The sequence below is a fragment of the Macrotis lagotis genome, chromosome 1 (assembly GCF_037893015.1).
Source record: "Macrotis lagotis isolate mMagLag1 chromosome 1, bilby.v1.9.chrom.fasta, whole genome shotgun sequence".
Taxonomy (NCBI): Eukaryota; Metazoa; Chordata; class Mammalia; order Peramelemorphia; family Peramelidae; genus Macrotis; species Macrotis lagotis.
The window spans coordinates 642155388-642167667 of record NC_133658.1 but is presented as its reverse complement, the minus strand read 5'-3'; the positions used below and the strand labels follow the sequence as shown (position 1 = coordinate 642167667).

At 35.9% G+C, this 12280-nt stretch overlaps 1 protein-coding gene across 1 annotated transcript in view; it reads right to left on the bottom strand.

The window, feature by feature from the left end:
• Window positions 1-12280, bottom strand: part of KMT2A (lysine methyltransferase 2A) — a 94141-nt gene that overhangs the window by 42329 nt on the left and 39532 nt on the right. Inside the window, exons 8-12 of the mRNA XM_074215174.1 lie at window positions 11824-12234; window positions 10715-10788; window positions 10031-10159; window positions 8848-8961; window positions 7658-7804 (exon numbers count right to left, since the gene is read on the bottom strand). Coding sequence (XP_074071275.1) covers window positions 7658-7804; window positions 8848-8961; window positions 10031-10159; window positions 10715-10788; window positions 11824-12234 — 875 coding nt within the window. The remainder of the gene's footprint in view (window positions 1-7657; window positions 7805-8847; window positions 8962-10030; window positions 10160-10714; window positions 10789-11823; window positions 12235-12280) is intronic.

Here is a 12280-nt window from a genome sequence, read left to right as displayed (position 1 = left end):
TACCCACAGGACAATAAAAGTGTGCATTCTCAATGATTTAGCAATAGCATTACCAGGTCTATATTCCAAAGAGATTAGGGGGAAACACAAGGAAAAGAAACTCTATTTACAAAAAAAATATTTATAGAAGCCCTTTTTGTGGTTATAAAAAATCGGAAATTGATGACCATCAATTGGAGAATAGATAAACAAGTTGTAGAATATGATTATGATGGAGTATTACTGTACTATAAGCAAAGATGGGGAGGATGCTTTCAGAAAAACCTGGGAAGACTTATATGAACTGATGCAAAGTAAAGTGAGCAAATCCAGAATTTGGCATAACAGCAGCATTCTATGATAAGCAACTACAAATGACTTAGTTATTTTCAACAATACAGTGATCTAAGACAATTCCAAAGGATTCATGATGAAAAATGTTATCTAGCCCAAGAAAGAACTGGTAAGAGTCTGAATGTAGAGCAAAGCAAACTAAAAATTTTTCTTGCTCTTTTTTTGGGGGGGGAGTGGGAATCTGTTTTTTTTTTTTAACATGATTAATATGGAAATGTTTTGCATGTCTTCACTTGTATACCCTGTATTAACTTGCTTGCCTTTTCAAGGAGAAGGGAAAGGAAGGAAAGAATCTGGAGCTCAAAATAAAAAACCCAAATGTTAAAAATTGTTTATATGTAATTAGAAAGAGAGTCAAGATTTTTTCATCAGCAGTTCACTTATGGCTTACTCAAATTAAATTTTTTTGAGACTGGGTTAAGCTTTTTAGTTTTTTGTTTTAAATTTTGGTATTTTATGTTTTTTTGCTGCTATTTATTCACTTTCTTCTTTGCATGGAATTTTGCAAAATAGTTTCTGATAATTGTTTATGTATTGTAGTGAATTCATCTTATTTTTAATTAGTCAAAAGTTAATTAGATCAATTATTTTGATCAGCTATTTTAGTCTTTTATTGCTAACTAAAACCTTTCTTCTTGAAAACTATCCATGTTGAATATGTACCATTCACCTTTGAGTTCTTTTTCAAGTATGATGCAAAAATTCCCTTTTGCTAAATATTTAATCTTTTTACTGATGAATTTATATTATTAATTTAGGGAAGAAGATCAAGCTTATCTTTGCTTTTTTAGATAATAGATTCAAACTTTTGCTTTGATTTATTGTAAAAAAGAATCATGTTCTTTATTAGTTTTCCTTGGAAAGATTCTCCTTTCCCCCAGGCTACCTGCAATTGTTACTTAATATTGTAATTAAGTTTATTAGTGAATTGAACTTGGGATTTCTTTCTATTGCTATCTGAATTCTCCCAAACTTTATCTTTTCATCTAATTTCAATAATTATAGACAATTTTCTTAATATGGCCTTCTAAAAAATGGTTTGTAGGGCTGCTTTTTAATCAGCTTCTTTGGAAGCTGATTATTCCTTAGGCTATATTGTCCCATCCTATCTTGTTTAATATTCTTGTTTTGTTGCACTCTCACATATTCTTCCAATCTTTTGATTTTAATTTTCGTTCTTATTGTGCTATTTTATAGTCTTAATTTTAGTCTCCATGTCAAAGAATCAATCTGATGAGAAACCTGAACTTTAATTTGGTTAGGTCTTGAATAGATTTTTTACATCTTTTTCAAATATTGTAAAGGTTCTTAGAGATGCTCCATCATCTAGTTTATTGGGGTCTCATATAATTTGTTGTGGTAATTGTCATTTTCCTTGGGCGTTTTTTTAAATCCAATTTCTTTTGCTACAAAATACTTACTCATTGTATTCATTTATGATGATTTTTCTTTGTTTCCTCATTGTCCTAGCTTTATTTTTTTTAGGTTTTTTGGTAAGGCAAACGGGGGTTAAGTGGCTTGCCTAAGGCCACACAGCTAGGTAATTATTAAGTGTCTGATTTGAACCCAGGTACTCCTGGCTCCAGTGCTTTATCCACTAAGCCACCTAGCGGCCCCCTGTCCTTGCTTTTGACGCTTTTGTCTTTATTAGTTGTTCTACTAATTTCTCTCTCCTGTATTTCCTCAAGTATGGTCTTATTTATCTTCATACTCTTTCCCTATTAAATTGCACTAAATGAGACCTAGTGCTTTTCCTCAAATTTCTGCTGGTTTGTCCTGCATTCTCTCTGGGCCATCAGGTTAACAGATGAAGGGAGATGCTGAAAGTTACCATAACTTGATCTGCTGTCTACTTTTTACTACATCCATTCTCCTGGGTTACTCTTTGCTGTTAATCATAACTTTCTTCTGTCCCTAGCCTGAGCCCCAGAAGTGGCTGATTTCATGGGGACCCAATTCACAGAGAAGTAGAGATAAGGGACAGTCAGGGCATGGTCCAAGGAAGCTATGTAGCTTGATTTCTTCTCCACTGGAACTTTTTTTTTTAAACAATGGCCAAGTTATTTCCCTCTTGCTCAGGAATTGGTCCCATAAATAAGTCAAAATCTATATGGAGATATTCTGTATCTGGGATATCATGGGTCAGGGATATGTCACTTCAAAAAGTGATGTCTAAAATTAAATACCAAAAAAGGCCAAGGAGAGTGAGAGACCGACCTGTGTCACTGCTGCAATGGACTGCGTAAGGAGAGCATCCAGGAACAGGAGTACCAGTCATCCATTATTTTTTCATAAAGAATTATTTAATACAAAATTCTTCTACTTTCCTTCTTTCCGGCACTGTTGCTTTTATTGTATTTTCTGATACCTTTCTTATTGAAGTGGTAAGGGGACAGGTGAATCCTGGCATTATCTCTTACTTCATCATCCTCCCAGAATTCTATTATTTTTTATTTCTGTTAATAACTGATAAACTGGGGCGGCTAGGTGGCACAGTGGATAGAGCACTGGCCTTGGAGTCAGGAATACCTGAGTTCAAATCCGGCTGCAGACACTTAGTAATTACCTAGCTGTGTGGCCTTGGGCAAGCCACTTAACCCCATTGTCTTGAAAAAAAAATCTCAAAAAACTTGATAAACTGTCTTTGGAGAAGAATGTAGGATGGGGAGGTGGGGCAGTGTGTAATTAGGTTGTTAGTAAATAAGTGATGTGTCAAAAGAAATAATTTTCCAAGAAATAATTTCATCTTGGCACATGGTGTCTTCAGTACTTCTGTTCAAACTGGTTTATCCTAGGACACAACATAAAATTGGACCCTAACTATACTTGACAATCAATCTTTCTATTATACCATTATTTCATTATTTTATTGCCCACTGCAACTGTTCAAAACTCTCTTTTTTAATCTCTCCTCTCATCCACAGTTCTCCCTTCTGAATATGCACAAACTGCCCCTTCTTCCCTGAGACAATAAAGGTCATGCAATAAGAATTCCCTCATTTCCTTCCTCCAGTTTTCATGACTTCTCAAAACACTGATAATTGAAAGAACAACTTGGATTTGGAGTCAGAATACCCAAATTCAAATACAACTTCTGCCATTGCCCATGTGAGATTAGGGAAATCACTTAACCTCCCTAGGCCTGTTTCCTTATCTGTAAAATGAGAGAATAGACTAGAAGGACTTCCTTATGATCCATCAGCATCACTATCAACTCTTTGTTCTCTTTTTGTCTGGAGAGAAAGCTGTATCTTTCTTCTTCCATAAAAGCAAATACTTTTACTTATATTCTTGATCATATTTCTCTCTTGATTTAGAACCTTGCTCCAGCAGTCATCCTCCCTTAAATATCTTTAATCTCTCCCAGCCCATCTGCTTCTAAATATGCTCAGATCTTCTCAATTTAAAAAAAAAAAGAGCTTTCCCTTGGCCCTTCTAGCCCACCCAGCTTTCTCTCCATCTATCTTTGCTTCTTCATAGCTAACTTCTTTTTTTTTTTTTAAATATTTAGCACAGTTCCTGGCACATTATAAGTTTTTTTTAACATTTTAACATTTACCATTTAATAATTTTATAAAATAGTAATATGTACCCATCATTTTTTGCAAGGCTCTGAATTCTACATTTTTCCCCCTCCCCCCCACAGAAGGCTGCCTAACAGTCTCTACATTGATTCCATGCCATACATTGATGTAAATTAAATGCTGTAAGAGTAAACATAAGAATAAACATAACCCTCCCCCCAAGAAGATGGGAAACCCCAAGAATAGAGAGAAAGAAAAAAATGTACTTCAGTCTGTGTTCAGATTTCAATGGCACTGTCTCTGGGGTGAGTTGCTTTCTTTATCTTAACTCCACCACAGAAGTTGCATAGCTAACTTCTTAAAAAAGTCAACTATAACCAATATCTCCTTTTTTTACTATTCTAACACCATGCAGTTGAGTTTCTGACCTCACCCACTAATGAAACTGTTCTCTCAGAGGTCATCCATCAATGACTTATTGTCAAATCCAATGGCTTTTTAAAAAAAATTCTCATCATCCTTGATCTCTCTTAAATTTTCAATTCTGTTTATCACCTTCCTAGTAAATGAATACATTCTATTTCTTTTCTTTCATCATTATGCTCATTTGATCTTGATAAGAGTATTCTATCTCCTTTCCTGACTCTTCATTCTATTATTTTTTTAATAAAGATTTTATTTATTTTGAGTTTTACAATTTTTCCCCTAATCTTACTCCCTCCCCTTACCCCCAACAGAAGGCAATTTGCCAGTCTTTACATTGTTTTCATGGTATACACTGATCCAAATCAAATATGACGAGAGAAATCATATCCTTAAGGAAGAAACATAAAGTATTAAGAGATAGTAAGATCAGACAATAAGATACCAGTTTTTTTCCCTAAAGTAAAGGTAATAATCCTTGGTCTTTGTTCAAAACTCCACAGTTCTTACTCTAGATACAGATGATATTCTCCATTGCAGAGAGCCCCAAATTGCCCCGATTGTTGCACTGATGTAATGAGCGAGTCCATCAAGGTTGATCATCACCCCGATGTTGCTGTTAGGGTGTACAATATTCTTCTGGTTCTGTTCATCTCACTCAGCATCAGTTTATGCAAATCCCTCCAGGCTTCCCTGAATTCCCATCCCTCCTGGTTTCCTAATAGAACAATAGTGTTCCATGACATATATATACACACCACAATTTGCTAAGCCATTCCCCAATTGAAGGACATTTATTTGATTTCCAATTCTTTGCCACCACAAACAGGGCTGCTATGAATATTTCTGTACAAGTGATGTTTTTACCCTTTTTTATCATCTCTTCAGGGTATAGGTCCAGTAGTGATATTACTGGATGAAAAGGTATGCACATTTTTGTTACCTTTTGGGCATAGTTCCAAATTTCTCTCCAGAAAGGTTGGATGAGTTCACAGCTCCACCAACAATGTAATAGTGTCCCAGATTTCCCACCACCCTTTCTGGTCATATTGGCCAGTCTGAGAGGTGTGAGGTGGTACCTCAGAGAAGCTTTAATTTGCATTTCTCTAATAAGTAATGATTTAGAGCAATTTTTCATATGAATATCTTCATTCTATTATTAAGCCTTAAAACTTAAGGCTTAAACTTAAAACTTAAGATGATGTCCAAGATTTACCTCTAGCTTTTTCTTCTCTCCCTAAATATACTTCTTAGGTAATCCCTTGCATTCTTAACAACTGTCATCTCTGGTTGGAAGATTTCTAACTCTTATGTTTCTAGCACTAACCTCTTTTGCATTTCAAACATCCTTAGGAAAGAAACTTCAATTTGGATATAGACATCCTATTACTTACTCATCAATTCGTTCAAAATCAAACTCATATATTTTCCTACTATAACTACTCTTTCCTTCTTGACTTCAGTTTCTATCTGACAACATTTTGTCAGTTTTTTTCATGTATGCAACCATGGTATTATTCTGACCATTTTATGTCTCACCTTTCATATATAAGCAGACCGAATAATTAATTGGTCTATCAATCAACAAACATTTATTAAGCACAAACCATATGCCAGGTACAGTAGATACAAAAAAAAAAAAGAATTCCAGCTTCAAAGCAACTTCAGCAACATCTCTCACATCTTTCCACTCTTCTCAATTTTCATTTCATACAGGACATCGTAGGTTTTTTTTGCAAGGCAAATGGGGTTAAGTGGCTTTCCCAAGGCCACACAGCTAGGTAATTATTAAGTGTCTGAGGCCAGATTTGAACTCAGGTACTCCTGACTCTGGGGCTGGTGCTCTATCCACTGTGCCACCTAGCCACCCCTATAGCTATAATTTTCTAACAAGTTTTGTCCACCTTTTCCCATGCCCCTCTCCAATTCATCCTTCATAATATAGGTAGAATAATCGTCTTTCTCAAAGATCTGATTATGTCACTCTCACTTAAAACCTTTAATGACTCTCTAATTCCCTGTTGAAGGAAGTCTTCAAATAAATATTATAGTTACAAAACTACCATAATAACATAGTTAAAAGTTCTGGTCAGGCAGAGTTTGAACTAGATGTACTCTGAAGTCTCTGTCAACTATGAAATCTTCACTGTGAAGTTCAAACTTTTTATTCTGGGGCCCTCCCTGATCTAGTATAACTTTATTTCTCCACTCTATCTGAAACTGTTCCTCTTCATATACTCTGGGGTAGTAAGTAATGCAGTTGCTAGAGCACCAGTCCTAAAGTCAGGAGGACCTGAGTTCAAATCCAGCCTCAGAAACTTAAAACTCACTAGTTGTGTGATCTCAAACAAATCCCTTAACCCTGACTACTTCACATTCAGAGTCATTTCCAGTAATCCTGATCCATTGTACATAAAATGTTTAATTTTACTGCCTCAGAGAAACAAGTTTGAGATAAATTCCTTGGGATTAATGGTTGTGTGTGATTTTATTACAAACATTCTGATAGCCATAGCCAGGTCAAATTGTGTCCATTTAGAAATTCAAACTGTTTTTAAAGAAGGGAAATATTAAAGGTATTTATTTTACTTTGCATATGTGCGTGACATATAGCAGGTACTTTCATATTTATTGATCTATTCTAGTTAATATCATTTTTTAAAAGTTTTTGCAAGGTAAATGGGGTTAAGTGGCTTGTCCAAGGCCACACAGCTAGGTAATTATTCAGTGTCTGAGACCGGATTTGAACCCAGATACTCCTGACTCCAGGGCAGGTGCTTTATCCACTGCGCCACCTAGCTGCCCCCCCCCCCCCCCCCAGTTAATATCATTTTAAAGAAGACTATGACATCAAGGAGGTGATGTTATAATAAGCACAGATTTGAGTGAGGGAGTGCAGGTCTAAGTCACCAGTTTTAATTTCTCCTTTGGAACCATCTAGGTCCAATGGTTACATATGGATCAGGAAGACTGGAGATGAACCTGGATGTGAGGTAATCAAGGTTAAGTGACTTGCCTGAAGTCACACAGCTAGTAAGTGTCAACTGTTTGAGGTCAGATTTGGACTCTATGACTGGTACTCTGTCCATTGTACCATCCAGCTGCCTCCTAAAAGTCAGAAAAAGTTCTAACTATTAAGTATATGTATGGTTTGAGCAAAATAAAATAAAAATGTCACTAAAAATAATCTCTAAATTTTCTGCTGGAATTGACAAAAATAATCTCTAAATTCTCTGACAGATTTAACATTCTATTAAAGAGAGGGTTACTAAAAAAGTTCAAATCCTAACACTTGAATACTGAGAAATTTTGTGAACAGGCAGGAAATACAGACAGAAGAAAGTGTTCCAAGTGGTTATGTTATTTATTCTTAATACCTTTGTAGCCTGGTGTTGTCTTCCACACACATGACAGAATTTGCAGCGACGACAACACCAATTTTCCAACTGGTCCTCTAGAGGGCGCTCGTTCTCCTCCAAACAAAATTTGTGGAAGGGCTCACAACAGACTTGGCAATACACAAACTAAAAGAGATATAATAGCAATGTATCAGCCACTGCCTAGAAATATCAACCAACTCTCTTTTTTTTCTGATTTTTACAAGTAGAATTTAATTGATGGAATTGATATGTGAATGAAACCCTAGAAACAATTATGTCCTTTTACTGCCTTCCAATTTCAGTGACAAATTGTTTCATATAAGACAGGGATTTTAGAAAACATTCATTTGAAGATAGGAAGAAATACCCAGATAAGACTTTAAAGTAGAGGTTACTAGAAATTTCTTCTGATCAAGTTTATTGTGTGTTTTTGTTTAGTTTTAGGAGAACATGTCTAAGATTATATACATATCAACTCAAATTCTGTGCTGGACTAAGAACTGAAGACAGAATGATTACTGCTATAAAATTAATTCTGTGTCATGTATTTATATAGGAAAGCCATTTGAACTTTTAACTAGGAATGGATACATTTATAGCTATCAGAAGCAAATCCTTCACTCACCAGATGACGTTATTATCCCATATGCTATACTTTGGCACCTAAAAGTCAGAAGCTATTCTTCCAGTTTAACTCTAGTAAAGCTAAAGATCTATGTTACTGTTGTGCTGTTTTAAAGAAATCAGGTCTTCTCAAAAACCTTTTTAGCCTCAATTTGCCTGATTTCTTTCTTACCTCCTGGAAAAAGTCACCAAAGATCTCCTCTAAAATATTTAATATTGGACATAACATCTACCATATTCTAACAAAGCAGTAAATAATTTCTATTAAAACAACATTTATATTTATACTTCAACCTCTTAAAATCCTATTTCCTTCAAGGAGTTCACATACTACCACTACCTCCTGTACAAAGCCTATCCCAACCCCACCCCCAGCTGCTAGTATCATCTCCCCTCCAGATTCACTTTATTCACTTTATAAACATGTTGTCTATCCCAAAAGAACATAAGTTCCTTGCACTGAAAGCAAGGATTGATCCACTTTTCTTTTTGTATCCATAGATAATGTCTGGCACACAATGAGTGCTTAATAAATATTTTTTGATTGACTGAGGATATATTACCTCCACATGTCCACTGCTGGCACAGAGAAAGCAAACCACTCTAGGAGTTATAGGAACTGAGGTCAGGATGCCTAGACCACCCATCTCCCACACATTTTCTACTTCACAGTCTTCCTACAAAGCAAAACAAAGTTGTACTTATGAATTTTCCAAGAAGATGGGATTTGGGGGTAAAATAAATATTATAGTTACAAAACTACCATAATAACATAGTTAAAAGTTCTGTATTTTAGTGAATTAAAAAAATACGTTGTATTACTTTTTTTTCCTAATTAACCTCAGGCACAAGTCATTTAAAACCTCAGCATTCAATTCATACTAAGTAAGCTGTATCGATATAGCTAGAATCAAATTTCTCTTACAGCTCTATAACTCAAGTGTTCTTCCATGGTTTGATAAATTTCTCTATTTAATAGAATTTTTCTGCCCTCTGGAAATTATCTTTTCTAGCCATTTGTTATTGCTCAAGACCAGTCAAACAAAGTTCCTCCTAAGAGTCTCTAGCTTATTCATCAAATACAAGATCACTGCCCAGAAGAGAAAAGCTGGGAGAAATTCCCGAAATTCCAATTTATCTCAAACACCTAATATTCTAAGTCCTTCAATTAGAGCAGGGTTTCTTAACTTCTTTTTCAAATCCCTGTGGCATTCTGGAGAAATCAATGGACTTCCTTCATTGAATATTTTTTTTTTAAATAACATGGGGTTAAGTGACTTGCCCAAGGCTACACAGCTAGGTAATTAATACGTGTCTGAGGCTGGATTTGAACTCAGGTACTCCTGACTCCAGGGCTGGTACTCTATCCACTGTACCACCTAGCCACCCCCTTCATTGAATATTTTTAAAATGCATAGAACAGTATACACAGGGTTACAAATTCAATATTGTTTTGAAATAATTATCAAAATTTCTTTTTGGTTTTTACAAGGCAGTGAGGTTAAGTGACTTGCCCAGGGTCACACAGCTAGGCAATTATTATGTGTCTGAGACAGGATTTGAAGTCAGATCCTCCTGACTCCAGGACCGGGTGCTCTATCCACTGCGCCACCTAGCTGCCCCTATCAAAATATTTTTTTAAAAATTTCTGGATCCCAGGCTAAGAGTACTGATGCTACTTGAAATACAGTTCTAATGTTTATTTACAACCCATTATGTCCAAATTAAGTCATTTGGCCTCTTTACCTTAAAGTCTACTCTGATCCTGTGAACTCCATCTGCTGGCAATTTTTGCTTGGAACTATTTCCATTGGAGAGTGTGTTGAGTAAATTCAGGGTACCATTCTCTTGTTTACTGACTGGAGCTGGTTTTTCCTAAAGAGTCAAGAGGTGGAAACAAAAGCAAACCAAAACCTCCTTGCAACTTATTCAGTACTAGAGGGGGAAAAAATTTTAAAACAAATCTTATTTAGAACCAATTGTAAAATTTCCAAAAGAGAATTTTGAAGGAAAGAAGCAAAGTATTTTCATAGATACTCCTTAAAGATATTCTTTCTCTAAATCCATAAATTATCAAAGAAAAAATAAGTATTGTAATGGAAGAATAAGTATTAGACAGAAACTATTAAAGGACTAATTGTGCAAGGGGTGAGAAATCATAATTAACCACCTAAGCAGGCTGCATCATAGTAAATTCCTTGGGTAATGTCTGCAAGGACAACTCCAAAAGGGGCAACCAAGGGAGGAGTAAAAAAATGGAGAAATGGGTTAAATCCTTGATCTAGACTTCTTTACCTGATCTTTTAAGATCCTGGAACCCAAAGAAACAAAAACTCAACCAAAAACCAAACTATAAAGAGTCATAAAATAGGTTTACTTTTCTAACAAAAATAGGCTGAATTACTGGAATGTAAAGAAACAACACCTCACCTTTTCTTTTGGTTTCTGTTTGACAGGAATACTTGGGCGAGGAGCTACTTTTTTCGGCTTGCTTTGTTCTGGTACTAAAAAAATTAAGAATAAATTATAAAAGTCAGGTGGCTAACAATCTTACAATCATTTCTAGGTAACAAGGACTACTCTAAATATGACTGATTCACCTAGGAAATTTTTTAAATCAAAAAATGTTTTAATCCTGGAAGAATCTGAGTAGGAAATTAAAGACAATTCCCCAAATTTGCTTCCTTTCCATTTATTCTGTAACCATTCCAGTTCAGGCCAAAATCTTTTCCTAGATTATTAATTAGAATAGCCAAGTCTTAATTGGCTTTCCTGCTTCTAGTCTAACTACTTTTTCTCCAGAATAATCCTCCTTATTCATTGTCATTCAAAAATCTTTAGTGGTTCTTTACTGCCTAAACTTCTAATGCTCACAAATTCTCCACAGTTTATGCCCCATCTAACTTTCTAGTCTGCCTTAAAACAAAACCTAAACCTTTTCTCTCTTCTGCTCTAATTTTGTCCCTTTCCTATGGTTTTTCTCATGAATTCTTTTGTGCTTAGAATTGGAATCCCTTTTTAAACCTCTGGGTCTGGTGAAGTTCCTTTCCTTCCTTCTTTCAAGGCCCAATTCAAATGCCACTTTAACCCTGCCCCTACCCCTATCCCAAGTTGAAACTGATCTCTTCCTCAAATTTCTCACAGCATTTTGTCTGGATCTTTCCTTTGCACTTACCACATTTTCTCCTGTACCACAGTTATCTGTGTATTTGTGATACATGTCTTATCCCCATTAGATTGTAAGCTCCTTGGTCTGTGTCGTATATATCTTTGAATCCCCAGCATCTAGCAAAATGCCTTATGAGTAGCAAGTACTTAATTACATTTATTAAGTGTTGTTTGGGCAGAGAACACATGGTGGCTGATTTTTCTGAACCCAGGACTTAAAATTACATAGTAATTTACATAGGGCATACATTTTAGGCTTTTTGTTGGTCTAATAGCACCTTAGAAGAATACAGATGTCTTTTAAAAAAGCAGAGTTTTAGTTGGTATTTTTGGCTTGGGATTAGCAAATCCTTCTATCTTCATTTATTCACCTGTTTCTGGAGGTGGTGGAGGTGGTGGAGGAGGTGGTGGAGGTGGTGGGGGTGGGGGTGGTGGCTGCTGCTTTTTCTTGGGCTCACTAGGAGTGGTCTTGGGAGCTTCCTTTTTTAGTGGTACTGTGCTAGGTGGCTGTGGAGGCAAGGCCTGCACTGGCTGGGAGACCTGCTTGCCAGTCTTCCTAGCAGTAGAAGTGCTGGATTGTTTGGGATCAGCCCCTGGAGCAGAAGCATTTCCATCTTCACTCTTTTCTTCCACAGGCTTTCGGGGGGGAGGTTCACTGCTTTTCTTTGGGGCATGATCCTCTCTTGCTGGTGGAGTTGTTTTCTGACTAGGGTCCACAAGATTTTTTACATTGCTCTCTTTCTTTTCACTGGTCTTTGACTTCTTCTCTTTCTTTTTCACAGCTGTTATGGGAAACAAGATCACAAGTAAATAGTACATAGTACTTTT